The sequence below is a fragment of the Branchiostoma belcheri genome, unplaced genomic scaffold, assembly GCF_001625305.1.
Source record: "Branchiostoma belcheri isolate BF01 breed outbred unplaced genomic scaffold, Haploidv18h27 scaffold210, whole genome shotgun sequence".
NCBI classification, from domain to species: Eukaryota; Metazoa; Chordata; class Leptocardii; order Amphioxiformes; family Branchiostomatidae; genus Branchiostoma; species Branchiostoma belcheri.
Window position 1 is genome coordinate 322,743 of NW_017803603.1, and position 26,532 is coordinate 349,274.

General features: G+C 42.3%; 4 protein-coding genes across 5 annotated transcripts; 2 read left to right on the top strand and 2 right to left on the bottom strand.

Moving 5' to 3' along the window:
- Nucleotides 1-380: 380 nt before the first annotated feature.
- LOC109469910 lies at nt 381-4,777 on the bottom strand. The gene is made up of 3 exons (XM_019768671.1): nt 3,995-4,777; nt 1,758-1,940; nt 381-1,293 (listed from the first exon to the last, which is right to left on the bottom strand). Exons 1-3 carry the CDS (start codon nt 4,430-4,432, stop codon nt 910-912), a joined length of 1,005 nt encoding a protein of 334 aa, XP_019624230.1. The 5' UTR covers nt 4,433-4,777; the 3' UTR covers nt 381-909.
- A 4,451-nt stretch (nt 4,778-9,228) lies between these two features.
- On the top strand, nt 9,229-15,840 carry LOC109469906 (regulation of enolase protein 1-like). 2 transcript variants are annotated; one of them, XM_019768666.1, is made up of 8 exons: nt 9,229-9,347; nt 10,051-10,235; nt 11,967-11,992; nt 12,563-12,683; nt 13,184-13,228; nt 13,391-13,522; nt 13,951-14,170; nt 15,744-15,840. In XM_019768666.1, coding segments are annotated over exons 2-8 (687 nt in total). In that variant the 5' UTR covers nt 9,229-9,347; nt 10,051-10,094; the 3' UTR covers nt 15,746-15,840. The 2 variants fall into 2 exon arrangements, with proteins under 2 accessions (XP_019624225.1, XP_019624226.1); XM_019768667.1 differs by having other exon boundaries at nt 13,951-14,173; nt 15,747-15,834.
- Nucleotides 15,841-16,660: 820 nt separating this feature from the next.
- On the bottom strand, nt 16,661-25,614 carry LOC109469893 (RNA pseudouridylate synthase domain-containing protein 2-like). The gene is made up of 8 exons (XM_019768649.1): nt 25,465-25,614; nt 24,864-24,936; nt 24,551-24,599; nt 24,085-24,214; nt 23,536-23,580; nt 18,765-19,148; nt 17,852-18,361; nt 16,661-17,446 (listed from the first exon to the last, which is right to left on the bottom strand). The coding sequence occupies exons 1-8, from the start codon at nt 25,477-25,479 to the stop codon at nt 16,661-16,663; spliced, it is 1,992 nt and encodes a 663-aa protein (XP_019624208.1). The 5' UTR covers nt 25,480-25,614.
- On the top strand, nt 19,421-21,570 carry LOC109469907 (DNA-directed RNA polymerases I, II, and III subunit RPABC2-like). The gene is made up of 6 exons (XM_019768668.1): nt 19,421-19,511; nt 19,970-20,033; nt 20,272-20,311; nt 20,612-20,708; nt 21,205-21,276; nt 21,465-21,570. Exons 1-6 carry the CDS (start codon nt 19,483-19,485, stop codon nt 21,553-21,555), a joined length of 393 nt encoding a protein of 130 aa, XP_019624227.1. The 5' UTR covers nt 19,421-19,482; the 3' UTR covers nt 21,556-21,570.
- Nucleotides 25,615-26,532: the final 918 nt, after the last annotated feature.

Below are 26,532 nucleotides of genomic sequence, written 5' to 3' on the forward strand. Positions count from 1 at the left end.
TCCAGAATCATATATATGTACGTTTCCATTATGCCTGTAGGTGTTACTAGGGCCCATATGTAGCAAATGACTTACCACATCGACTTTGATTTACGTTGAACGATTCTGAATGACGCTTGGATGTGTAGGTATACTAGTAGTGATATTATTATTTTGGGCTGTTTTTTGTTTATTGTTTTCCTTTTATCAGTTTCTCTTATTCCATTGTTTGTGTTACGCTGATAATGTTATTCTTCACAGGACATGTCTGTTAGTGTAAAGTGGTAAGCACAGGGAGTGCCTGCTCTGTATAAAGTAAACATAAATGAATGAATAAGCAAATACGCCAAAGTTTGTTTTTTGTGGACACTCAAGAAAAAATCAGTCTGAGAGACAACGAGTTGTAAAATAAGCAAACAAGTGTAATTACTCCAACAACATGCAACCAACGTACACTTTGTATAACAAGATTTCATGTGATTCTTGACTCTGACAAGTTGATCAAACCATGGGAACAATCATTGGAAAAATTTCGCATTAAGTTTGTACGACAATTAATCGATCAAAATTACATAAAATCAAATTAACAAGACAAATGTTGACACAGGTCAATTAAAAAATAAAACTCTATAAATTCAATTTTAACAGCACCAATGTATTTTGGACATTTAAAAACAGGGAACTCTTGAGGAACTTTTTATGAAGTCAAAAACCCTGCTTTGTGATTCTTCTATGCCTAAACACAGCGTTCATAAACTAAGTACGAGGCATGCCTACAAAAAAGGTGATCGTCTGCAACAATTCTACTTTTATGAACGGTCGGTTACTGTGTGTCTGTTGGTACTTGTACATTGGTGGTCTAACAACACAAACATTAAAGTTCTGTTTATATAACTAACCCACGTTTCAAGTTCTACATGTTAACCGTTTTTAACCGCGGTAGCTGCTCATTCTCCGAAACTTCCTAAACATTTTCTTGATGGAGGAGCCCCTTCTCTGAGAGTTCTGTTTGGCAAAACGCTGTCGTCTGGTATCTACCGAATCAACCTCGTCCATTTCAGACACCGCAGGTAGGAACACGTCGTCTTGGCTTGACGTCGGGCTTGGAGCGCTTTTTGACCGGCCGTATGCTGATCTTCTTGCCGCTGATGTTGTGGGTTGATCCTCGAGGGTGTCCACCGGGCAGGGCGCGCTCTGTGAGCGGAGGTAGGCCGCTCGCCTCGCCGCCGCCGACTGCTGTTCGCCTCGGTGGACTGGGATGGGCCGGATCACGCTTAAGGCTGTTCGGAGCGCCACCAGTTGGACTTTGAGAGCCTGTGGAATACAAACAGATAAACGTTAAGTATCTTATGCAAATCTAATAACTCAAGAAAGTCTAGTCCGAAATATCGTAATCCGAAATATGAGCAAAAGAGCATATACATCATGAACACCAAAAAATACACAAAATACTACATCTAATTTATTAGCCTGGGAAACATTCTCCACAGGCAGTTTTTTCTGAAAGTTTATCTTTCTGGTCGGCCTTCTCGGGTAAAAATAAACATCGCCCCCCCCCCCAGCGGTCGCACACTTCTTTCTCCACTTTAAACTCCCCTTAAGTTTAAGTAAGGCCTTGACATACTGTATTACTAGTACTCTCCATCTTTGGCTGTATTTTGCCATTTCCAGTCAGCGTTTGTCGTCTGTACTAGCCCTGTCCCCTAAGGCCCTAGTACTGCCCCCTAAGACCCTAGTACTGCCCCCTAGCGGTTTTTGTTGTCACGACAATCGCTCACCTCATTCTCGACTTTGAGCGACTCGTTCTCCTCCAGCAGTAGCACGTTGTCCTCGGACTTGAGCGCGAGCTGTCCCGTCAGCCGCCCGATCTCAGCCGCCTTCTCGTTCATCATCCGCAGAACAAGGTGCTTCGCAGGGTGGACCGTCCGGGCCTGCTTCAGTTCGGCAGTCAAGGTGGTCACCTAGGGTAAAAAAAATTAGTTTAGTTATTTTAGTTGAAACAATGAGCTTCCAGACTACTTGAATGAAGGTTAGACATCCAGGTGAACAATATTGGAAAACTTATCAAACTCTACTGGTGGATAAATTACAGGGATCACTTTCGGACGAAAAATTTTGGTGACGTCCCCATAATTTATCCAGAAGTTAAGTTTGATTTGTCTTTGAAGTTACAAGGATACTTTTCCTTTGGGCCAGGAGCTACTAAAATTTCTTATTCGATGGGTGAAAATAAAACCTTGGACCTTTATGCCTTCAGTTGCTTCAGCCAAAACGTGTTTGAAGTGATAATGAGGTGAAAGGTGTAACTGTAGGTGTAAACTTTACCTTCGGGACCAGTGTCATTTGAGATGTAGCCGAGAAATTGTACAGTTTTTGTTGTGTTTACAAGGCTTTTACAACATCCGAACACCTTGCCACAGAAGTGCTTCAACGCTTAAATCATCGTAGCAGATTCCACTACTTTTAACGCTGATGATGATTTTATATCACTACGATGCTCTGAATTTCATATTTCTCACAGCAAAGTTGAAGTCAGATAAAGTCAGAAAAGTACATGTTTGGCATAAAAACAGCACAAACTATTATATCCAAGGACGTCCTTGTTATATCTGGATGTGGGAGCTGCTAAGGAGGCTAATTAGCACAGTAGAAACCCGCAATATTCAGGTCCAAGGCGCTAATTGAAACTTCAAACGAGCAGAAACACAGCCTGTCACCGAGCAGTGTGATTAACAGACTTCTGATGCGGCGGCGTTACTAGTAATTTTTTCGGGGAGCGACGCGAGCTATGCCGCGGAGAGAATGTTTTCTTTGACTGACTTTGCCGGGGAGAGACGGTTTCCGCGCATCTTGATACAAAACCTTCCCTCCGCGGCATAGCTCGCGTCGCTCCCCGAAAAAAAATTATTAACGTCACCGCATCAGAAGTCTGCGAATGAGGCTAGCCTGTCACCGAGTCGCGTGATTATCGCATGGCGCCCAGGTGAGAGCCGGGAGAGGCGTCGGTCGCGAAGCGGTCGGCAAACAGTCGGGTGTTACGTGATAATTAGCACAGCGGTATGTCGTGAAACTAATTAATCAAGGATAGGCAAAAAGAATATTGTATTTCGTCCGTAAAAAGTTATTTCAAAAAGACGGAATCGAACTAAACCTGTGCAAAATTTGATCCAAGATTCTTGCGTTGTAAGTAGAAAGACCCCCCCCCCTCCAAAAATATATACTAGTACTGCAGAAATTTCAGGCTCAAAATTTGGTTTAATCCGCTGCGTTGAAAATGCGTGCCGACGAAATTTAAACGAACGAAATTATCCAGTCTTTTTGGCCGATCTCCGCTACTTTTCCTGAAACCTAACAAATTATGGCGTGGGACGTAAGCAGAAAAATGGCGCGCCACGCGGCAGTAGCGGACCACGTGACGACGCCAACCTCAGTAATCCCCACAACAATCGCAGATCGACTCGAGATATCCGAGCATACAGGACCGACACACCACACCCTGTACAAACCCTCATGGTCCGCTAAAATCATCATTCACAACCTACACTTACTACATGTACATGTACAATAAACATTACTATAAAATTGCCGTTTGATGTCGCCTTTGGTACGCCAAAGGTACGAAGACAACGTGACAGAAAATTATACTCTTGCGTAACTTGATCTCACGGGATGAATAATCACTTATATTCCCAAGTGAATCAATTAGATGTTGTCTTTTGGTAGAGAAGCAGGTTCAAGAGCGAGCGCACATAGAAAACACCACTTTCTAAGCAATCTCAGTAGCGGAGAACGCTACATTATTAGAAATGCGACCTTTGGACATCATAGAGTAGTCTGTATGGCAGGCCATCTGATAACAGGTGCGGCGCGCCTTTTTTGTGCAAAAATCAACATTCCTCGACAGAAACTCGAAAAATGCGCTAAAAAGCCATCGTTAGTCCCTTCTATATCATTCTAGCAAATAACTAGCATTCTTAACGGTATGATAGTTACCATATCTTAAAAAAACACCTACCTGTTCTTCCAGAGCCATGATCCTATCGTACATGTCGCTCTCTTCACTAACGCTGAACTGCGTACTGCTTGAACCGCTGCCGCGGCTGGATGTGGACTCCCCAGCGCTGCTCCCGGTAGACCCTAGCCGGGGCCGGTGGCGATGCCGCCGCGGAGGGCTAGGGGGAGGGCGTGCAGGCCGCTTGATCGCCGACGATCCGCTACGGACGAGCGGGGGACGGCTTCCCGAGGTCTGCCTCCTGGTCTGACTCGGCTCCATGGCTCTGATGTGGACGAGAAGAACGTAGAACAAGAAAGTTCCGAGAAGAGGGAAGCAGAAGAACAAGGCTATGGCGGCGAACCCCGCGCGTCTGTCCGGTTCTCTCTCGTCCGATTCCCGTGGAATAATAGGAATAATCCAATCCGTCTGCTGCTCACCGAGTTGGTTCAACTTGGGCATATGCTACGGAATGTCCTCTGCTTCTAGAAATCACTGCACGGTCTCAGAAAAGTCCTTGTACAGGTAAATATTACACCAGCGTCCCCAGATCGACCTTCCCTGCCGCTTGTCTGCGCGTCTGTACACACACACGGATGCTGGGAAGCTGGGAGTTGTCTTGGCGCCAACACGGACGCGTCCCCCCACGGGAGTCGCCTATTGTTTCTCGCCATGCAAATGAGATTGTTTGTTTTGCATTTCTATCAGCCCGATCGGGGTAAAAATGGCTGGACGATTTCTGTCTGGCAGAAGTTGTCTTCAAAACCTGCTGCAATTTACTTGAGACCTGGTGGAAGATCGCGACTTTTGCAAGAAAATGAAGAGAGAAAGAATAACGAAACGCAGGAGCTCCACTGTATCTTTTGCGTTTGGTGCTGTCCAGATCCTCTACTCTCCAAGCAGAGGTTTGGGTTATAGCTTTTGTTTTGCGTGCTTTTAGCTTTTTTATCGTGCTTTCCTTTCTGCACTGGTATATTTTTTTTACACCAATCCCAAAAATAAAGAGATACCAATGCAAAAATCGTGGCAAGATAATGATTTTACCGATAAAAAAAGCCTAAAAGTAAGCCAAAACCCAAACCTCTGCTTGGAGAGTACAGATCCTCGAGCTCATGCATATATATGAGGCGCGGACCATGAGCCCGTATGCTCCACACTTGGTAATTAATTCACCTATTATGTCCACAACGAGATAACCGCACCTCCAGGTAGCACCATTGTTTCTGACTGTATTGAACTTCGTGGATCGCATTGATGACCCGGCAAACATATTGTGTATTTGCGAGTCTGGGATCCTCAAACACACATCGCGTTTTTGTCGTAGGCAAATTTTGTCTCTTGTTTCTTACAAAGAGGGTTGAAAGAAAGGTGCGAAGACATGCGGAGTTGTAAATCCAGGCTTTGTATTTAACTTCTTAGTGCTACTTTATGCCGAAAGTGGTGAAAAAAGACAGATGTTGCATAGTTTTTCTTTATGTAAAACACAAAGGAAAGGTCGACGGTAAGGAAAATTCACACTTTGAGAAAAGGATTTGACGAAACAAATCAGTACTAAGCAAACGTGCGTCGGAATAGCGGTAGCCACCGGCAAATATTTGCCATTACGGAGCCCAAACATAAATTCCTGCGTACAAAATAGTCAAGGACACAAAACTTCTTCGAAGACACATTAAAGTGACCACCTTAAAACGTGGAACAATTGGCCACTGGAACTACTAGTACTTACAACGAAGACGTCAAAACCCCCAGTAATGTACGTAGGGACATCAGATTGATCTGAGCAAGGATTTGAGATAGTGTTTCCATGGATAGACTAGGAATATTTTACAATTTTTTACGTTTATCTCTGTGTTTCTTTGCAATTAGTCTTACTTTTCGGACAAAAGTTATATGCAAGTAAAAAGCGAGGATCATTCACCCCTCAGTAAATCTAGAAAAACAACCATTTCACCTGCTGGACTCCTCACATTTCACCACTTCTGTTTGCTTATGTAAAATTCGTCTGTTGTTTTAGCACTTGCCGGCGAAATTTGATCTGTGCCAGTTCCGGTCGTCAAAAGATCCTGGTTTTTATCTGGACTGACCCAAACGCCGCTTTGTAGAAATCTACATCAATTTTTCATTCGCACGATGAACTGTTAGACTGGAGTCTTCAAGCTTTCAGTGCCTAAAAAGTAGCGTTAGGGTAAATAATAGGAAAGAAGGGTCATCCAATTTGACTATCTCTAGAAAACTGACTCCTCGGGCCAATTATTCACCTAATTTTGTTAAGTTCTGCATTTCAGTAGCCTCGACTAACAGGCGCTTCATGTAGGCTCTATTCATTGAAAGAAACAATGGTCTAAGCTGCACACAGGATGGGTCACAATAAGGAAGAGAAACAGGATTAATCCTTTGGTGCTGCCGTAGACCAGACTGAATACACACACTTGTACCGGTCACGACAAGACACACCTGGGATGATGGCCAGTCTCATTTGGACTCGGAGTTGCCAAGGGGATAAAATCTAGGTTTAGCTACTTACTTCTTTTATTTTACCTACTTACATCTTTCGTGTTGCAAAGAACATTCTGGTGATCACTTCTTTAATTCCTACTGTAGATTACTTAGCTAACACTTAACAAAATCTTTGTCTCAGCAGGGATTAACTCAAAGGCTGTTAGTTATTACCAATTAGTATGAACAAATCAAGTTTCCACAATTACTTAGCACCGATTGTTCGCTTTGTAGTTCAGGTACTAAGATACTAGTAGTAAGAATATTCTTTAGCCTGGGTACTCCCCCGTAGTTACCGCTGGCTCTTCCTTTCCTTTCACTACCACTGTGGTATGCAGACTCAATGGCAGACTAGAAGATAATTTGTCACATTTCTCACAGCGTTACAGAACAGAAGTGTGACGCCTCGCACGAGATGAAAAGAACTCGAGAAGAGGTGCGAGCCCAAAGGTGTGACTTGATTAGTCTTGTTGTGACTGGCCACTCATGTAGCTCACTTACTAATGAGACAAAGCGAGAAAAGCCAGAGAAACAAAAAGTGAGGTTCTAACCTCCTTGGCTGAGATAACGAAAAGACGAAAGCAAAGGAAAAATGCAAAAACCTATTTAAAAAAAGGCAAAAAGAAGGGAAGAAAGAAAGAAAGAAAGAAAGAAAGAAAGACACGGTAACAAGCTGTACGTGTGTGCATTAGCATTAGCAAGGAGGTTAAAAACATATGATTTACTAATTAGTAACTTCCCTGGTATTAGCAAGGACTCCTCTTTTACCTCCATGGTATTAGCAAGGATTAGGCAGACCTTCTGGCCTCTTCCAGACTTCGGGAGGCGGCTGGAAAGAGTAGAAATTGGCCAAATAGAGAGAAAACATGCCAAGGGAGTTCCATGTTATCTATCTCTATTTGGCCAATTTCTACTCTTTCCAGTAGCCTCCCGAAGCCTGGTAGAGGCTACCGTCCTTCTCCACTCCGCCATGCTAATCCTGGTTTTACCGGCATTTCTGCCCGGTTCTATCTCCCCACAATACCCGGCTCCACCCAGTACCGGCCCCGAGTGTTTGCCCGCTCCTGTGTGCTATGTTTGCCGAGGCGTGATCCATTGTTCCAGCATGAGAGATAAGGGGACACCCTCTACTCGTACCGGGCTTTACTAAAGGCTGGTGGATAATAGAGTCGGACAATAGAATGGACGATTGGTTTCTCTAGTCCAAGCGGATCCGGCTCATTTTCAGGGTTTTACAGAAATGCAATACTGCATACTAGAAAGGAGGACTAAATGCTGATTCCTCAAATATTTGTGTTTTTTTCCGCACCTTGTCATGTTCATTGGTAAGTTCTTACCACTGTAAGTAACATTATATAGTGATCTACTTTATTTTAATTTATTATATTCTACTAGTATGTACTAGTATACTAATCATCATTTTTCTAGGCAATTCATTTCGAGTAATGAAAGTTATTTCCTTATCATTTCGCACGAAATTATAGAAAGTGTGTCTTGATCGGTCCAAATATCACAAAACACTGATGTACATGTTTGAATCGTGATTATTCTACTGTCGGAAATGCGACGACACTATGTAAGTATCAGGAGTGCCACCAGCTGTTGAACCTTGACCTTCGACCTTTTCAACCCGATCGTACGATGCAGCGTGCGCGAGAATCAGCCCGTCCGGTAGGTCGATTTTAACAGTGTTCGTAAACATAGCTGGCTTCTAGCCTCCTTCGCAGTCTTGTTGGGCGTGGGCGTAATTTTTGTGCGCGACGCGACAGGAGCGCGGAAACCTTCTCTCCGTGGCAAAAGTCCCTCGGCAGCAAATCGTCCCTCGCGGCGGCATATTACTCGCGTCGCGCACAAAAATTACGCCCACGCCCAACAAGACTGCGGAGGAGGCTAGCTGGCTTCTAGCTTTGAACAACGCACAAACACGAGTTGGGACGTGATAATGATATACCTGAGCTTGAGCTCACAGTCACATGTGAGCAAACAGTACGAATTACGATATTAATAATTGAAAGATCACAATGCAAAATTCCGTTGTTACTTACTCAGTTACTGTCACTCAGTATGTTCACCTGTGATAAAACAGAACACTATTCTGTGTTTAATAGACCCTTTGGATTAAAATTTTCAATTTATTGTTGGTACGGACATTTATTTGTTTATTTATTGCCTAATGTTCCACTAGTACTGTACATAACACTGTAGCAAGGAGGTTATATGGAAATAGTACAGCTACAAGAGTGACATGCACATCAACATTGGAGATCCTGTTGAAAGATTAGTTCAAGTCTTCCATTCCTTCATTCCCCTGTAGCTCTGCCCACAGTCGCGACTGGGCGTGGTTTGAGTCTCGTGCGAACCCCGTGACATTTATTAGATTTTATTTATTTATTTATTTATTGGCAAATACACCACACTGATCTCCCTTCAGCAGCGTGGCTGATTTGTGAAATTCAACAATACTAACTTATAGGATATACAACCAAAGTGACTTGGAGTTACTGTAGAAAGATTCAGTGAAAGTCTTCCATCCTTCATTCCCCTGTAGCTCTGCAAACTGTAAGTTTAAAGAGTGGGCGTGGTTTGAGTCTGGCGCCGACCCCGTGACAACACAGGTGGGCAAACAACAGGTGAAGTTAACGTCCCCGCAAGAAGCGTGGCTGATATATTTATAACCATTCATAGTGGAGTTACTGTAGACTAAAGATTCAGTGAAAGTCTTCATTCCGTCATTCCCCTGTAGGTACTGGGCGTGGTTTAAACCCGGCACCGACCCCGTGACACCACAGGTGGGCAAACAACAGGTGAACCTTAAGGTCGCCGCCCGAACGTTTCACTTCCGTGTAGAGACTGCAGGGTCCACAGCAGGAGGAACACACAGGTAAAACTTCATGCACGGTTCGGAGATTTTATCTCCAACCTAGCTGATTCATTTGTAGGTAAGGAACGATCAAATTTAGCCTCTACCAGTACCAGGCTTCGGGAGACGGCTGGAAAGAGTAGAAATCGGTCAAATAAATATAACATGCCGGCAAAATGCACTCTCTAGCCGACCAACTCCCTCCGCATGTTATCTCTTATTTGACTAATTTCTACTATTTCCGAGCGTCTTCCGAAGCCTGGTAGAGGCTGGATCAAATTGGCCACCCGGGTTTGTAGTAACTATAATTGTGGCGTATTGGATACTACCTGTCCAATTTGATACTTCCGAAGACTTAGTAGTTTCATCCGCTAGGTAGAACATAGGGTGTAGGAACCTTTCTTTTTTCACAACCAGGAAGACTCACCTTGCTTACTTTGATACTGTCCTGCAACAGTTTTGCTAAATTGATACGGTACAACTTGTCTGGCCAATGTGATAATGTATTACAATGTATTATATGTATTGCAGCCACTGTTACTGTATTGCCAATTTGATACTGTATTGCCGATTACATACTGTCTTGCCAATTCACTACTGCCTTGCCAATTCGATACTGTACTGTATTTCCAATTTGATACTGTATTGCCAGTTCGATACTGTCTTGCTAATTTGATACTGTATTGCCAATTTGCCACTGAATTTGATTCTGTATGTATTCCAGCCACCAAAAGATTTCCTTGGAAAAGACTAGTACCTGAGTTGATCATGTCGGGCTCCCACGGACTGACCATCCCCTTTGCGACGACGTTTGACACCAGCCAGATGCGGCCGGAGCTGACCTGGCTGCACGACCCGCACGAGTTCATGCTCAGGGCGGACGGCACCAACGGGATAGTAGTCACGCCGGTGAGGTTTAAAGTTAACTACCCGCCTTAAGGCATGTTTTACCTACAGGCATGTATCCTGCAAAATTCAACTGCAAAATTCAACTGCAAAATTCAACTGCAAAATTCAACTGCAAAATTCAACTGCAAAATTCAACTGCAAAATTCAACTGCAAAATTCAACTGCAAAATTCAACTGCAAAATTCAACTGCAAAATTCAACTACGAAATTTAAAATTACCCAACCTTCGCTCGCTCCCCCGGCAAATTGTTGACCTTGCAAGTTTTTGTAGGTCCACTGTCCATTACCCCGTAGGAATGTGTGGTGGAGGCTAATAGCTAGCTAGTTAAATCCATGGTTAAATTACCTGTATGACAAGCGGAAGTGTTAGAACTTCCGTGTGTCTCTGACTCTCTGTGGTCCGAATCAGTCAATGTGGGTTGGGTCTCTTATTTTTCTGCGTCTTTTCATTTACCTTTCATGCTTGTTTATTGGGAGACTTTGGAACGTAGGCGGAACAAAAACATTTCACTTGAAAAGGTCCAAACAACCCGAAACCATACGTCAGTCTGGTCCCAGAGTTACCATAGAGATACCCAACCACTTCAGCCTTATGGGTCTCATCATCATCATCATTCATCCTCCGTAGAGGTGGAGCATACAAAGTTAGTTCGCCACAACTGTCTGTCATACATCACTGAGAAAAGTTCATGTCCCTCCAAGCCAGTTTCAGTTTCAATAAGTTTCTTAACTGTTATGTTTGGGCGTCCAACTCTTCTCTTACAGGTATCAGGGTTCCAGAGTAGAAGCCTACTGGCTGGTTCTTCACTACGTATTACATGACCGGCCAAGCTTAGTCGTCGACATTTGACTACTGAAGTTACATTTGGTAGCGAACCGTATAACTGTTCATTAGTAGTGTGTTTCCACCATGGTGTATTGAAAACCACTCGCAACATCTTCGTGTATGTTCCGTTTAGTTTTCTAGAATGTGACATATTCACATTATGGGTCTAATGACTCTATACACTTTTTATCTTACCTCACAATTTAATATTTTTGTTATAGTTATACAATGTTTAGAGACTGTACACACAACACACCTAATGTCTGACTCAGTGACCTTCAGACTTTTCTCGATCCTGCTCTGTAAACATGTAGTTTAGATTTGCAAGATAAGACATTCCATGGCTCACGGCAAAACCGTGAGAACGTAACGTTGAACGTTAACTGGTGTTTGCTGTAAACTTGTGGACTATAATCTTGTCTCATAACTGGAGTCTCGGCTCCACCATAGCCTCCTGTGCAGGCCCCGCGGCGGTGGGGAAGAGTCTTTAACGCGTTATTTTAATATAGCCGGCCATTCTACATAGCCGTGGGCTGAATGGAACCTTCTCTCGGCGGCTATGTAGGATGGCCGGCTATATTAAAATAACGCGTTAAAAACTCTCTCCTACCGCCGCGGGGCCTGCACAAGAGGCTACATCCACCACCAGCCAGGCTTTCCTAACGGGGCAATGGAGCGTACAATTCGGTAAAATAGGGTACTAGTAAATAATTGGCCAGGAGAGTGGGTCGCCGTAAGAGTAACATTTGCCCTAGGCCTTGTTTGTCAGTTCAGTTCCTCACTGAAGATTCACGCATGTTACATTAAGTATTCATGCTTAAATTAACTCTCAAATGGAATTTGTGACTAATGATTGACGTGTTTATGTGTTTATTGATATGTTTATTTGATTTTCTTCGTTTCAGAAAGAGAAGAGTGACTTCTGGAGGAAGTAAGTACCCAAGTGAAACTAAATTGTTTTATTACCGGTTTCAGCTAGTTAGGTGTTGTAAAAACAATCGTAAAACGCCGAAAATGAACCAGATCCTTTTTTTATTACAACTATCCTTACATCTCCCTAGAGGTTAGTATATCAGTAATCTATAGTTCTATTATACAAAATAAATTTGGCAACCGAATAGATTCTCTGCCAGACGTTTCAGATGGCATCCACTATCTTTTAGATTTATTAATGATCTTTCTTCACTAGTTATTGGGAATAATTGCCTCAGTATTTAAAAAAAAACATTGAACATGCGCAGTCACTGATGAAAGATGGTATCTGAAACGTCTGATTCCATGAGAAAATGTGTATAGTTACTTGATTTACTAGTACCCGTTCAGTAGCCTGGGTGCCATCCTCCCAGTAGTTTCCGCCACCACTCCCTAATGTCGCTGGCTTCCATGTGGTAGCTAGAACGACTACTACACACACTTCTGGCTACGGTTATAGGGTTAGAATTTTCATAATCTTCCTGGAGATCAGTATATAATTTTTGTTTTAACCGTTCCCGCCGTGCAGAACGTACTACACCCCCGAGCTGATCGCGGATAACGGCCACCTGCTGTACGCGCCCGTCACTCAGCCCAACTGCGTCATGGAGACCATGTTCGAACTGTCAGCCGTCAATCAGTTCGATCAAGTAAGCTTAGAAAGATTACTAGTAGTATAATCTCTCCCCGTTCCCACCCCGCAGAACGTACTACACCCCCGAGCTGATCGCGGATAACGGCCACCTGCTGTACGCGCCCGTCACTCAGCCCAACTGCGTCATGGAGACCATGTTCGAACTGTCTGCCGTCAATCAGTTCGATCATGTAAGCCTAGAAACAAGTTGTAGATATACATGTAGATAGAATAGATAACGTTTTTTGAAAGGTTCAAAGTCCTTAGGACGGCCGGGCACATTGTCATTGTGCTCCGTACAATGAACCTACATGTACATTGATTTTTGATTTGCAGACATACTGTACGTAGCGTCTATCTTCTCTGTCCCGACCAGTGGGAGATTAACCCAACTAGTCATTGAGTTCATTTGATTCAAACTAGTTCGAGATCACTTCCACTTGCTCTTAACACAAGTTCGATGTACAACATTAGATGTTATCTATAGCTACGTAACCATTCCATCCTTCAACACAGGCAGGCCTAATGGTGCGATATGACCACGAACACTGGCTGAAAACGGTGAGTCTACTGACCCGTTTATTACTAGTTTGATAACCTCAACTTTGGAATTTCGACTCCATGATAAGCCGACCAGAATTTTCCTTTTTTTTAAATCGCGTTTCATGTTCAGTTGCCAGGACGTCCCTAACCGAAACTCTGGTCACTATTTCACCTATGCAGGGTTTGGAGTATGTTGACGGCCACTTCCGGCTGAGCTGCGTGGTCACCAACGTGTACAGTGATTGGTCCACGCAGGACTGGCCGTCGGGAAGGCTGTCAATCAGGGTATATCGCCAAGGCAACAGTTATGTGGTGAGGATACGTTGAATTTTGAGTTTCAGAGCTGCTTGTCTATATTAAGGCCACACTGACTTGATTTTAAGAATGAAATCCGCTTATGAATTAAACTTTTCAAGTTGGGTACAACGGACAGCTAGGGACATTAGGGAGCGGGCGAAAACTTGAGGATGGCACCCAGGCTTAAAAATTTTGATCTAATACAAAGAATTTTTCTCAACTAGAGCTCTCTCAGGTCTTGCTCAGTAGACTGACCCAATGAGACTTGTCACGTCAACACTGGGCCAAAGGTACTACTGTACTAGTATCTGGTAAATGATGTCGTCCCCAATGTATTGATATATTGTTCCTCTTTTTTTAGAAAAAAGGAATTGCCTGTCCTTGAACTACTGATAAAGTTATTCTAATTTTTCTTGTTTCGTTCATTACCGCGTTTGTTCCAGGTGGAAAACAAGGCCCACGACGCGGACAGGTGGAACTTTATCCGGATCCTCCGTCTTGAGCCCCCGGCGGCGACCTCGGGCGCACAGGGGACGACCTCGGCCCCACAGACGGCCCTGATGGGCCCCATGGCCTGCGCGCCCACGGCCCTCGGCGGCAGTGTGCTCTTCCACTACTTCAACGTGCAACATTCGGATGGCTACCTCCAGTACCACCACAACTAGACACTACCAAATCCAGAATGGGTGAATAAGCACTGGTCATGGGTTTTTTTGCGCGAATCTGCGTACTTTTGGGTGATTTCCATTGTTCTCAATAAAAATCACCCATTTGTTGTTTTCTTTGCAATGGGTGAAATTTTGCGCATTATGACCAAATTATGCAAGGAATGGGTGAATTTTCCAGTGTTTACTTTGCACTCGATTACAATGGAAAATTCACCCAGATTCACCCATCTTATTGAACACCTCTGGTAATAGGTGTCATATTAAACTGCACAGGCACATGCCTCATAATGTTGCAGTGCTGACTGGCAGTCTTTTAGTGGGTACTGGATTTTGAAGATTTATCTAGTCAGTTGAAAATCCCTACAACTCCAAAGTACATGTAAACACATGTTAACAGTAAAGTGGAAGAACCTCCATGGTTGAAATGAAATTGATTTAGATAATGGCAAGAATGTCCAAAAATTTACAAGCTTTACCACCCTGTGTTGCCTTGGATTCTGTGTTCTTTGCATAGATTGATCTACACATAGTATGTTCAACCCTATGATTATAGTATGAACCAAACACTGACCCTGGGAGATATCCCTTCGATACATTTTTCAGTCAAGTGGAGTTTACAATCTTATGATTGATGGAGCCTGATTCATTGCCAATGTCTTGAAATTCAATTTGTGGCGTATACCACATAAGAATCGCAACATGAGTTAGGTAATAATCCCAAATCATGTGTTAAAAATTGCCAAAAATTGCACTCTGTATTGCCAAAAAAATATGATTTTCACTTTGAAAATCCTCACCAAAACGTTCACCACTTTTGGAGAAGCTGTAATTTATTCATATTGTCATGCAGGTCAAGGTGCGAAGGCTATTGTTCCTGTATGCAAATTCAACATTCCAATGACAACATATATGAAAGGCTATTGTTCCTGTATGCAAATTCAACATTCCAATGACAACATTATGAATGGTCCTGTAGCAGCACAATTGTCAACAGTGAAAGACTTGCAAACTTATCTTACGATTTCAAAACCGCGATTGAAATGAAATCAATTTATATGACTCAAGACCATTACCAACTCGGCCCAGTCAACTTGGCCCCAAGTCAACTTTCTGAAGTGGTTTCCACCAAGAAGGTTTAAAATGTTGTATTTTACCTTCTTGTTCCCGTGTATTGCTGCAGCCAGACACATATTCCTCATACTAGTAACAGCCATGGGATTGGCACAGGTCCGGAAAGGTAGAAGAACATAACTACGTAGTGAACAACGAGTGCCAGCACACTGCCACTAGCAGTCAGCTCAATATTCAACCCATGAAAAACAGCCAGCGTACTAGTCATCTTAGCACTAGTAAATTGCTGTTTGTTTTACAATGGGTGAAACCTTGAATTCACCCAGAATTCACCGTTTTGTCATATAGGTGCAATTTTTATTTTCACCCAGTATATTTACATGGAAACAATAGCAAATGGCACCTTGGAAATTCACCCAGATTCCCAGAAAAGTACGCAGATTTACGCAAAAAAACCCATGGCCAGTGCTTTTTCACCCATTCTGGATTTGGTAGTGAGATAATCATTTCCACAACTCTGTATGTGCTTTAGGGACAGTGCTTATTCACATTTTTATAGCTCTTGGGCCACACAGGCCACTACTGTAGGTGGCTATAATATATAGCTAGTCCACTGGTAGTGGTGTGTGTTCAACTCCCAACTCTCCCATGGTAAGACAGTAAGAGTAGAGTGCTAAGCAGGGAAGGTAGTATATGATCCGTTTACCACCACCACAAGCATAAACCAAAACATGATAAAATTGTTAGAATGTATGCTTGTTCGTGTTTTCTTTTTGCGAAGGCATTTTGGGAATATTGTCAGGTAATGATGAGGGCATTGTAATGAATTCTTTCCCCAGAAATTGCTTTTTTTACAAGATATTGTGTATACCTCTTTCAATGAAGAAACCTACTATTATAATTGTACATAGTAATTAAAGAAATAATTCAATTGTCTGAGTCGTATCTTTTATTTTTAATGTACTGCCATCTTTTGTGTCATCAATACAGTTTTTACTCCAGAAAAAAAAACATGTACAGGGCTTATATTGTGATTAGTTCCACATAAAATGAATGCTAAAATCAAATAAAAAGTTTGTTGCATGAAAGTATTACTACTACATCCTTGGTGATAGCGCAATACTAATAGACATTGCAAAGAAATTCAGTATTTTCTTCACTCAACTTTCCTCCACAATACAATAGTACAAGTCATGTACAATAGAATATAATAGCTCTCTAACAACAGTGAGAAGATATGGTCCCATCTTACTGCACAGATGATTACAGTTTACTACGTGTACTTTTCCACTTGTTCCTTAGTTACTAGCCTGGGTACCATCAGGATTTTGCTCTGCTGCAAATTTTTCTAGCATGGCGGAGCAAAATCAGAATGGTACCTAGGCTATTATTAGTTACAGCTTATTTAAAGTTGCTAGTCTTGTACCCAGTCCTCACTGGCCCACTTGGGGGGTGGGGTCTTATACCCCCAGCCCTCCCCCTCATAACTCAGGGCATGCAGGTACATGACCAGCTCTTCTGGGGTCGGGTCACGACGACTGACCTTACACTCATCACAGATGGGGTCAACGGTTGTGACCCCCTGACTTTTCCCCTTCGACCCCTGCTCACTGTCTTGAGCATCAGGGCCAGTGCTCTGTTCTGTTGTGGATGTACATGTGCTAACTGTGCTCGCTGTAACCCCCTGACCCTTCCCCTTTGACCCCTCCTCTCTGTCTGGAGTGTCAAGGTCAGCGTTCTGTTTTGAGGGCTCCTGTTCTGTTGTACCAGTACCAGATGTACCAGTCTGTGCAGTATCAAGTGAAGATTCACTGCCTTTAGATTGTCTCTCAGTCTCCTCAGTGACAAGCTTTTCAAGAACTTTGTTCATGCTGGATCCCTCGATGCCCCCCTTCCCCCTATCCGCCCCCCACGCAGCACTGTTGTACAGAGGGTCATTAACAATCGGATGGCCGAGGTACTGAAGGTGTACACGGATCTGGTGCATTCGGCCCGTCTTTGGGAAACACCGCACCACGCTCGACCGCCCGTTGTAGCTCACTCTCTCGAACGTCGTCTTGGCGTCCTTCCCTTCCGGACACACGCGGCAGACCCCCAGCTTGTGCTTCACCGCGAAGATCGGTTTGTCGCACTCCACCTTGTCAGGAAATTCCCCCATCACTCTCGCGAGGTACACCTTCTTCACCTCCCTGCCTTTCACCTGTGCAGCAAATAAAAAAATGTTGCATTTTCACTACATGTATGATCCTATTGTAAGAATGACAGTCGTAATGTATTCTTTCCTTGTGATGGGATTTTTACTGATACTGTGTTTAATTTGATTGTGTAATTGGCTTTCTTGTACCCAGGGAAGTCCAGCCTTGTCAGCTTTAGTACATTCCTCAAGTTTTGCTACCGTGCTAAAGCTAAGGCTGGACTCTTTGAAACCGTTAAAACCCTCCCGAAACTTTGCGGTGACGGCTCTTGAATAGGGCATATCTTGCTGGTAGTGGTAGGGCTATATGTAAGAATACGAGCAAAATATGACCTATTCAAGAGTTACCACAGGGACCTGAAACTCAGTGTAACGTTCTGTAACATCTGCCAATACATTGATGAAACCAACCTGTGCGTCAAGCCTGTGCTTGGTCTCCAGGTTCTTAGCAAAGATGAGAATCCCCGATGTAAGCCGGTCCAGTCGGTGGATGGGGTGTAAGTTCTCGAACCCATGCTCCTTACCCAGGACGAAGATCACCGAGTTGTGTCTGTAGCCTCCGCACGGATGGACAGGCATCGAGGCAGGCTTGTTGATGACTACAAGATCGTCTGTCTCTTCTACGATTTCCACAGGGTCTGCTACAACTGGGGGCTCGTGGCGGTGTACAGTGTTCTGCATAAAGTCGTTGTCTTTTAGGACCGTGTCGAGTTTGACAGGTTCGCCGTTTAGTAGAAGTCGTCCCATCTTGATGGCTTTTTTGTAGTGCTCTGGCGGGTGGGCACGAAACTCACTGCTAAAGATATCCATGACAGTTCTACCAAGCCAGCGCCCCTTGGCGAAAGCCTCGAAGGTGAAGAAGTAGGGTTGTACTTTGCGGAGGCCGTTTTCGATGTAGCTGGTGGTCTCGTTAAACATGACCTGTAAAGGAAATGAAAATATTTTTATTACAGTGGGGTGTCGCTAGACGACTGACCAAAAATGTCCAGACTATGCATGAGAAAGCTTTGAACAACTCCTGCAATTAACTGTGCAAAGATTAGGTGTAACACTGTTAACTAACGGGTCGTTCAGTATAGCTAGCTGCCGCGTGCCTGCGAAGCTGGTGTGTTACGCCGAAGGAAGGTTATACAGATACAGAAGCTGGTGTGTTAGTAAGTGTGTTACGCAGGAGGGCGGTTATACCGGCTATACAGATACAGGAGCTGGTGTGTTATGCCGAAGGGCGGTTATACCGGCTATACAGATACAGAAGCTGGCATGGCGTACGTGTTACGTGGATGGGCGGTTATACCGGCTATACAGATACAGACACCATACAGACCTGGTCGAATCCCACCGTCTTCCGGGTAGGCTCGAAGACTTTGTGTTTATAGTTGTGGCGACTCTTGTCCTTGGGCGAGTCCATTTTGGCACGCTTGGAGGGGCCAGCTTTTTCTGAAGGCTGGCGTTTCCCTTTGGCGGTACTTTCCTTTTTGTCAGGTGATTTCTCCATGGCAAAGGCTGCACAAAACGAGCTGCTATAGCGCTGGGTTGACTTCAAATTCCTTCTTGGGGTAAAACACGTTTCACGTGAATAGGGCCTAAAGGTACCGGTGCTAGCCTTGGTGCTAGACGTCGAAACAGTTCGGCAAAATCCTGGGCGATAGCTACGAAAAACTACGCGGCAGAGAGGATACAAACTCGCACAGATCCTACCCATAGAAGCTCAGATTGCTGATACTTTGCGTAGAGTCTCCCTGTAGCTGATATCAAGGACTTGAACGGAAAAATATCAATGAAAATTTGCACCTTACAAATTATTTCGATGTGGGCGCCGCCATTTTGATGTGCTCGTCTTGTGGTGACGTCATCTTCTTAGAGCAAAAAAAAAAAGCCAAAGTGAAGTTTTAAAAGCAGTTGCATCCGTATTCTTCGTTAGAATTTGTGTTTTTTTTTACAAAAAGCAATAACAATCAACTTTATTGCGACCAGTTTTGTCGATTTTCGATGCCATTTCTTATATGCACATAAACTGATGACATCACCACAAGCGTGTAATCATGGCGGACGATTTTGACGACAGAGACGCGTAAGTTCGAACTTTTCATGTTTTTCCCGCCTTTAGTTTGACGTTTGTGGATTAGAACTTTAGTGATTTGTGTCTGAGTTGCGTTAGATACTGGAGAGATGAAGAAAGAGTCCTGTACAGGGATGGCTTTTGTAACATTTCACCGTTGAATGTACGTGAGCGTGTTGCCATGCTTTGTGCATGTGTGTGGGGAGGGGGGCATGTGTTTGTGTCTGCATCTGTATACCCAGTATGAAGAGCCAGAAAAGATGCAGACAGTGGTGAATAGATTAAAAAGCACGATGAACTTTGGTTGAACTGTTTAAGGTTCTCATTTCTTGTAATGATTTGGAAATAAATAGACTGTATGGATGCATATTATATATATATAGAGAGAGAGAGAGTAGTGATAGTAGTACTATTAGTACATTTATTTGCACCAAATTATAATTATGACTATGGTATTTTTCCCTCTGAAGGTTTGACGATGTTGGAGATGACTTGGATGATGAGGAGCCCCTAGATGAACTGGACAATGTAGAGGTATTATATCATCCCCTCTCTATCTAAATCTAAATATGGTCTCTCAGGGTCCATCATTTCAGGATGCTTCTATTCTTGTCATGTTTATGCAAGTTATAATTTGTTAATCTTAAAATGTTTGCAAAAAATTATGTTTTCATGGAAATACATAAAAGATATTGAATACTGCCACTGGTATAGCTTCAAGTTTATAAATGTATCATTCTATGTAGCAAAATGTTTTCCTGTTTTGTTACAGCAAGAAGGAGATGAGAACATTGATGTACTTCCTGCTGGAGGTAAGTTTAAATTTCTAACAAGAGGATTAAGAATCACTTTATAATCTGTGCAGCACTTTACATCATAATCATCATAGCAATGGAAAAAGGGACATGTATGTGTAGTAGACCATGTGAAATTTCAGGCATTTAAGTTGTACTTTTGATTTATCTACATATGGTGTAGAAAGGGCTTCTAACACGAAAAGAATGGGTACTGTAATACATGATAGGTCAGGTATCTTGTCTCTTGGTGATGATAGAGATCCATATAGAATATATTTCCTTCCTGATGTACGTTGTGGATTTCCCTCTCCTTAGATGGAGACCAGCCCCAACAGCTCCAGAAGATCACCACCCCTTACATGACCAAGTACGAACGGGCCAGAGTGCTGGGTACAAGGGCCCTACAGATAGCGTAAGTGTTGCATCTTTAGTGCCTTTATGTACTGTAAATCAGTTTGTGGAACTAAATGTTCCGGGTGGTGGCAGGTGCAGAAGAAAGTCGGCCAAGTATAATTGTTCATGGTAATGATAAATTTGTGGCACAGAAGTGACCGTGAAAACGAATATGAAAGTACTGCAAATATAATGTGATTACTGATTTACAGTATCATGATGTATATGAGCGATCACAATGATGCCCTATTGGCCAACAAGTGGTAGGCAATTTAAAAGTGGCTGATGGTTTGCTGACTTTCCTTTACATACCAGTATGTCTTCAAGTAATATGCATGTATGTGATGTAAACAAAGACAGCGATCACTTGTATGGCTCTGGAGTTTTCAAACCTCCTTCTACACCAGTTTCAATTCAGGCTGACACTACTTGCTACCTAAACTTCTCATTGATCTGCTTATAGTTTTGCACATAGTTATTACTATGATAGTAAAACAAGTTGATTTTTTCTCCAGCATGGGAGCACCAGTGATGGTAGAGTTGGAGGGAGAAACAGACCCCCTACACATCGCAATGAAGGAACTCAAGTAAGCATTAGATATACAGTATATTAGTATACATATAGCCTAGATAGTGAGTGATACATTTACATATCATGATTTGATGTAAACTAGTACCTACCCTGGCAATGTTCATCTTCTTTGAATTTTAAGCTTGTAAATGGAGGGCATTGTTGCAAAAAGTTTAACGCTTTTTCTATTTTTGGTCTTTTTAGAGTCAGAAAGATCCCCATCATCATCAGAAGATACCTGCCAGACGGGAGCTTTGAAGACTGGGGCATCGACGAACTCATCATTCTAGATTAACAACTGTAGTTTTTTTTTAAACAATGTGCTCAATTATTGTGCTGTATTCAGTAATTCATGCAAGCTGTATGTTCTTTTCTATGGGTCTTCCTTGTGTAAACTTGTCATAATGTATGTAGAATGTTACTAGAAGTATTGAAACTGTCAGCTACTAATATATCATAGTCGCAACTTGTGTAAGATATCTTCTGTGATGCATTGAAGCTTTTCATATTGTCAAAAGAATACAAGGAAGTGTATATAGCAGACTTCCACAATGATTCTTTGTTTTTTTTAGGAGGTAGCATTTCATTTATCTGTGGTTTGACATAGCAATACATGTATAGTGAGTTGTACCAAAAATCCAAAGGGACCAAACTTTTATAAAATCTCACACAAGAAAATTACAAAGGACTCGACTCAAGTGTAGAATATTCTTTTATTGAAAAGAACTGGAAGGCAACTTCTTATTCTTCCAACACTACATGTACAGTTGTATATCATCACCAGCAAGTAGTGATGCATACCTAAACCCAATTTTAGGTTCAGGTCCGGATTCAAGTCCAAAGCTTTAGGTTGAGTTCCCGACTTGTAAGTCCGGACCTAAACCCATGGCATATGCAAAATTGCATGTTGGCAACCTTGCAATGTTCTCTGGGTGAAACTTTGGCCACATAACATGGAGGCCGGTACTTGACGATGCCCGATGGCAATGTTTTCTTCATTTTGCAGCAAATATTTTACAATCTACGGAAGGTTTTAGATGGTTTGGAAAGAAAAGGGGTATGTGAAATGGTCTTTTATGGTAATGAGTCCGGACTCGGTTCTTGACTTTTAGGTTTTTTTGGACTTGAACCTAAACATTCTTACAAGTCCGGATCCAAGTCCAGTGAACCGGTATGCATCACTACCAGCAAGTCTCTTCCAAACGTCTCATGAGAATTCTTCATCAATAATAATAGAATTGCCTGATCCTATCTTTCAACCTAAATTAAAAACTTAAAATCTCAAATCCAAAATAATTCTGATTGGCAATGATATATACAACTTGTGCTTAATGCCACTCCGAAATCCACAGAGTTAAGATTTCAGCAACAGAGCTATGTTGACTGAAAAGGTAGTTGTTCCTGTGTAGAATTCAGAAAATCAAGACTAACAGTGAAGTCACATTTGCCATATGATTTTGATGCCTTAAGAGAAGTTAGAATTCTCGGGATCTGAGACAGCTTTTTTTGTAAAAAGACAGCTGAACTTAAAAGAATGATCTCAGTTTGCAATTGTACAACAATCATATGACGAATATGACTGGACCCTAAGGCAAGCAAAGTGCTTAAACCACTGCATGTATCAGAATGTGGTGAACAGAACATTCTGGAATGTTTTTGCGGACCAGTTGAAGACAAGTTGACGACTAGAATTCTCGTAATTTTACCAACCCTGTTCTACTTTCACTACTACTTACATCATCAGGCATTGCTTTTAACAATACAGCCCCACTGACAACACCTACATTATTTTCTCTGCATACCAGAGATATAAAGGTTAACATACAATCTTTAAGATAAACTTCAAGGAGCACAAAAACTACCAGAGTCAATCTGGACAGTTTCCAACAAGAGAAGGTGAACAAACTTAAAGAATTGCTATGAAACAAGTTTGACCTGCACAAGTTTGGACTCACACAAATTTTTGACTGCTTAACTCCAGTCTTTGTCAAGGAATGAGCAATCCACCGCTTCTGTGATGTCATGCAGATAACACACAACTCCGTCAGCATTGACAAAGACTGGAGTTGCACACTTGAAAATTTGAGTGAGTCCAATTTCTTGTGTTGGATATCGCGCAGTTCAAACTTGTTTCATAATGACTTCTACCAAGACAGATGAACTTTCAAGGTATTAAAAGAATTGCTTGTGAGTGACAGCTGTGATTGACAGCTGTCACATGGATGATGAAGGCAGCTCTTGTGCTGGAGGTGTTGTCATGGCAACGAGGTGATCAGGAGTCGGCAGGTTGGTCGTCTGCTGGGGGCTCGTACTGAGCAAGCTGTATTAAAACAAAGTGATGGAAAATAAGGACTGGGCTTAATGAGAGAGCTAATCTGCAGTTACATGTGAAAATCCATTATAAAACTAACAAATTTGTTTCTGTTCACACATCCACTTGATAGCCCAAAGCTGAGTTTCACTGTTATTTTGTGTACTAGTATAACAAGCTTTCCCCAGAAAAGATAACCTCTGTTGTATTACTTGTTTAGAATTTTGAAATTCGCTATAAAATTTGGCCCATTTCATGTTGTGCAAATGTCATGTTTCTGGTGGAAGTAAATATTTTGGTTCCATGCACCAGTGCACCTTTTCCCAAAATGAATTTCAAACCCTGACAGTAGTAACCAAAGATCAACACACAGGACAGAGACAAGTGGCGTGCTGCTATCAAGCCCCAGATGTACAGTGCAAGCACGTCTAACCCTCGGAAGACGGGGAACAACAGACGATAAACCGGACAGTGAGTGTGTGTGAGTGAGTAGTAAAAGTCTGTTTCCCCGACCTTAGCCTTGAGTTCAGCGTTCTCCTCGGTCAGCTGTTCCACCTTCTGCCTGGCCTCGGACAGCTCCAGTCTCAGGCCCTCCACATCGGCTGTCTCTGGGCTGCTGGCACCAAGGTGCTGTCTCAGGAAACTGCAATAATTTTCATGGTTAGCCTGATACTTTCAAGTCTATCACAAGATATAACAAAGTACTATAAGTCCGTCACAAGGCACAGTCTGGCAGGTACATGTACTTCAAAGAGACTTACTACCAAATAAGGAATGGCAATGTTTATTCAAAACATTAAGACTTTATTGGTTAACTGTTAAAACATAAGCTGTGGCAGTGAACTTCTAATAAATTGTATCACTGTGACTATCATGAACTAAACTGCATTTTGTTGCACATACATGTAACTGTTTTCCATCTGTTATATTCTCGAGCTACATGATAAGTTTTTTTAAAGACAAATAACCGTGTACTCACTCCAAGGCATTGTTTGGCTTGTCCGGCTCCTCATACAGACCAACAAGCACTGGAAAGAAAAGCAACACAGAGTATGTCACAGGAGAAACAAAAACTCTGACTCAGCAAAAACATGACTTTCTTTAATTCGATTTTTTTTCGAACAATTGACTACATCGAAGACATCCATATGATTATATATTATGAGCACGGTACTACTATTACATAATTACTTCACCCAAAAAAGGTGGTTACAAGACCTAATCAAGTACAAGTACATGGGTAGGTGATAAGGAAAAGGTGAGTCCCTTAGGTGTTCACTGTTGAGTCTGACCTTTTGTGAGGGCGTCCAAGACGCCGGCCTTCTCCAGGTACTTCCTGAACTCCTCACGCTTCGAGTCTGCTGCCTGCAGGAACAGGGGAGATTATGTCACAAATTATTCAGCTGTACTACAGTAGTATTTCCTTCTGTATCCCTCTAGGTGTATGGAAGTGAGAACCTTGCTGTACTACTGTAGTAACAAAATCACTTAACTACGTGTATGGTAATAAAATTCGGTTCCAATAATTTGCACGAGTCTGATAGAAAACACCTGTTATTTTAGTTTACATTATAAATTATTTTTGCACAAAATTTATAGTATCTTTTTCTCTGGGCAAACCATTGCTTCGAATGTAGACTTGGTACCAGTTCGTTCAACACAGGACAGTGTACAAAATCCTAGTGCTTTCATACAAAAGTTACGCCCATTTTAAGAAGGTTGAGACTCTTTAAGAGGGATTCAGACCAATTAAATCAAAATCGTACAACAGGTGCACAAATATTTTCTGCACAACAAACTCCGAAGACTGGTCAAGGAAAAATAAACGGGCTATTTGAGCCGAATTAAGCCTGAATGTACGTACAATTTTCAGTGGCAACATTTTAGACTTACCCTGTACGAAGTCATGGTGTTAGTAGTTCCTAAAACGTCTCAAAATTGTCTGTAAATCGCAGAAATTCAGTCTCGACAAGTTTTCACCGAGTGTTTGCGAAACAAAAATGGCGGAAGGTTGCTAGATGCGCAGAAAACCTGCGCAGTAGTCCACGGTGAGACCAGACGAGTCCATTATCTGCAACAATTCAAGAGGCGTTCATAATTTTTAAAACTGAATCAAAAATCGGCCAAATTGTATTTGTCATATCTAAAAACTATTTCACTAAGAGGAAGAGATACAGTATGTATGAAAAATTTTATAGTTAATAGAATTGCTGAATATTTTCACAAAATTAAACAGAAGCTAATTCTATCTATTGGTTCAGACCAACTGGGTCATAGGTCAGCTTTCTTGTGAAAGTTACCGCCATCTTCAAACTTACCAGTTTCGGACTGCCAAATTCTGTTGTCTAAATCTGCTGCCAGGTACTTCTAAACAGTTTTCTCGGGTTGGCATCTGCTATGTCCTGTCTTAAGGTATGTCAGGCGATCTTTGATTGACTTAGAGCTAAAGGAAGTCTTAACTTATTGCCATAAATTCTGTACCCATGCCATGCTAGTCATAATGAATAACACATGGTATTTTTCCATGTGCATATAATATACATTTCAAATATTATTTCTGTACGGTTGCAAGTGTTCATGTAAAAGATTTGTAAGTTGTTACCTACTAAGTTAGCATCCCAAGATTTAGAAGAAGACAGGCGTGCAAAAATTTGAATCATAGCAGACACATTTTGTTTTTGTTTACTTTTTCAAGGGGAAGATATAAAATGTGCAAATAGCAAGTCTGAAGTTCAAACCTGCCCACCAGAGGTCAGACCTTGACCTTTGACCATGACTGACCTCCTGACCCATGACCTGAGGGACTGCTGCTGTCACCTGGAGTCAGATAAGGTCACGGAAAGAAAGGTGGGTTCATCTTAGCTTACTGGCACTATACTATAACACATATTTGAGCTGCCAATTCATTCTCTCCCGTTTGCAAAGAAGACAGCTAAAATGGGTTTGGTAATCAGGATAATA

What these genes read in the sequence shown, in the direction of transcription:
- LOC109469907 (XM_019768668.1), top strand. Translation starts at nt 19,483, where the DNA reads ATGGCGGACGATTTTGACGACAGAGACGC. An exon ending in GATTTTGACGACAGAGACGC is followed by an intron (nt 19,512 to 19,969) that starts GTAAGTTCGAAC and finishes TTCCCTCTGAAG; the next exon opens with GTTTGACGATGTTGGAGATG. An exon ending in TGATGTACTTCCTGCTGGAG is followed by an intron (nt 20,312 to 20,611) that starts GTAAGTTTAAAT and finishes CCCTCTCCTTAG; the next exon opens with ATGGAGACCAGCCCCAACAG.
- LOC109469893 (XM_019768649.1), bottom strand. An exon ending in AAGCCAAACAATGCCTTGGA is followed by an intron (nt 24,215 to 24,550) that starts GTGAGTACACGG and finishes AAATTATTGCAG; the next exon opens with TTTCCTGAGACAGCACCTTG. An exon ending in ACGACCAACCTGCCGACTCC is followed by an intron (nt 19,149 to 23,535) that starts TGATCACCTCGT and finishes TCAGCAATCTGA; the next exon opens with GCTTCTATGGGTAGGATCTG.
- LOC109469910 (XM_019768671.1), bottom strand. Translation starts at nt 4,432, where the DNA reads ATGCCCAAGTTGAACCAACTCGGTGAGCAGCAGACGGATTGGATTATT. An exon ending in TCATGGCTCTGGAAGAACAG is followed by an intron (nt 1,941 to 3,994) that starts GTAGGTGTTTTT and finishes TTTTTACCCTAG; the next exon opens with GTGACCACCTTGACTGCCGA. An exon ending in CGCTCAAAGTCGAGAATGAG is followed by an intron (nt 1,294 to 1,757) that starts GTGAGCGATTGT and finishes TGTATTCCACAG; the next exon opens with GCTCTCAAAGTCCAACTGGT.
- LOC109469906 (XM_019768666.1), top strand. Translation starts at nt 10,095, where the DNA reads ATGTCGGGCTCCCACGGACTGACCATCCCCTTTGCGACGACGTTTGAC. An exon ending in AAGAGTGACTTCTGGAGGAA is followed by an intron (nt 11,993 to 12,562) that starts GTAAGTACCCAA and finishes CCCGCCGTGCAG; the next exon opens with AACGTACTACACCCCCGAGC. An exon ending in GCCAAGGCAACAGTTATGTG is followed by an intron (nt 13,523 to 13,950) that starts GTGAGGATACGT and finishes CGTTTGTTCCAG; the next exon opens with GTGGAAAACAAGGCCCACGA.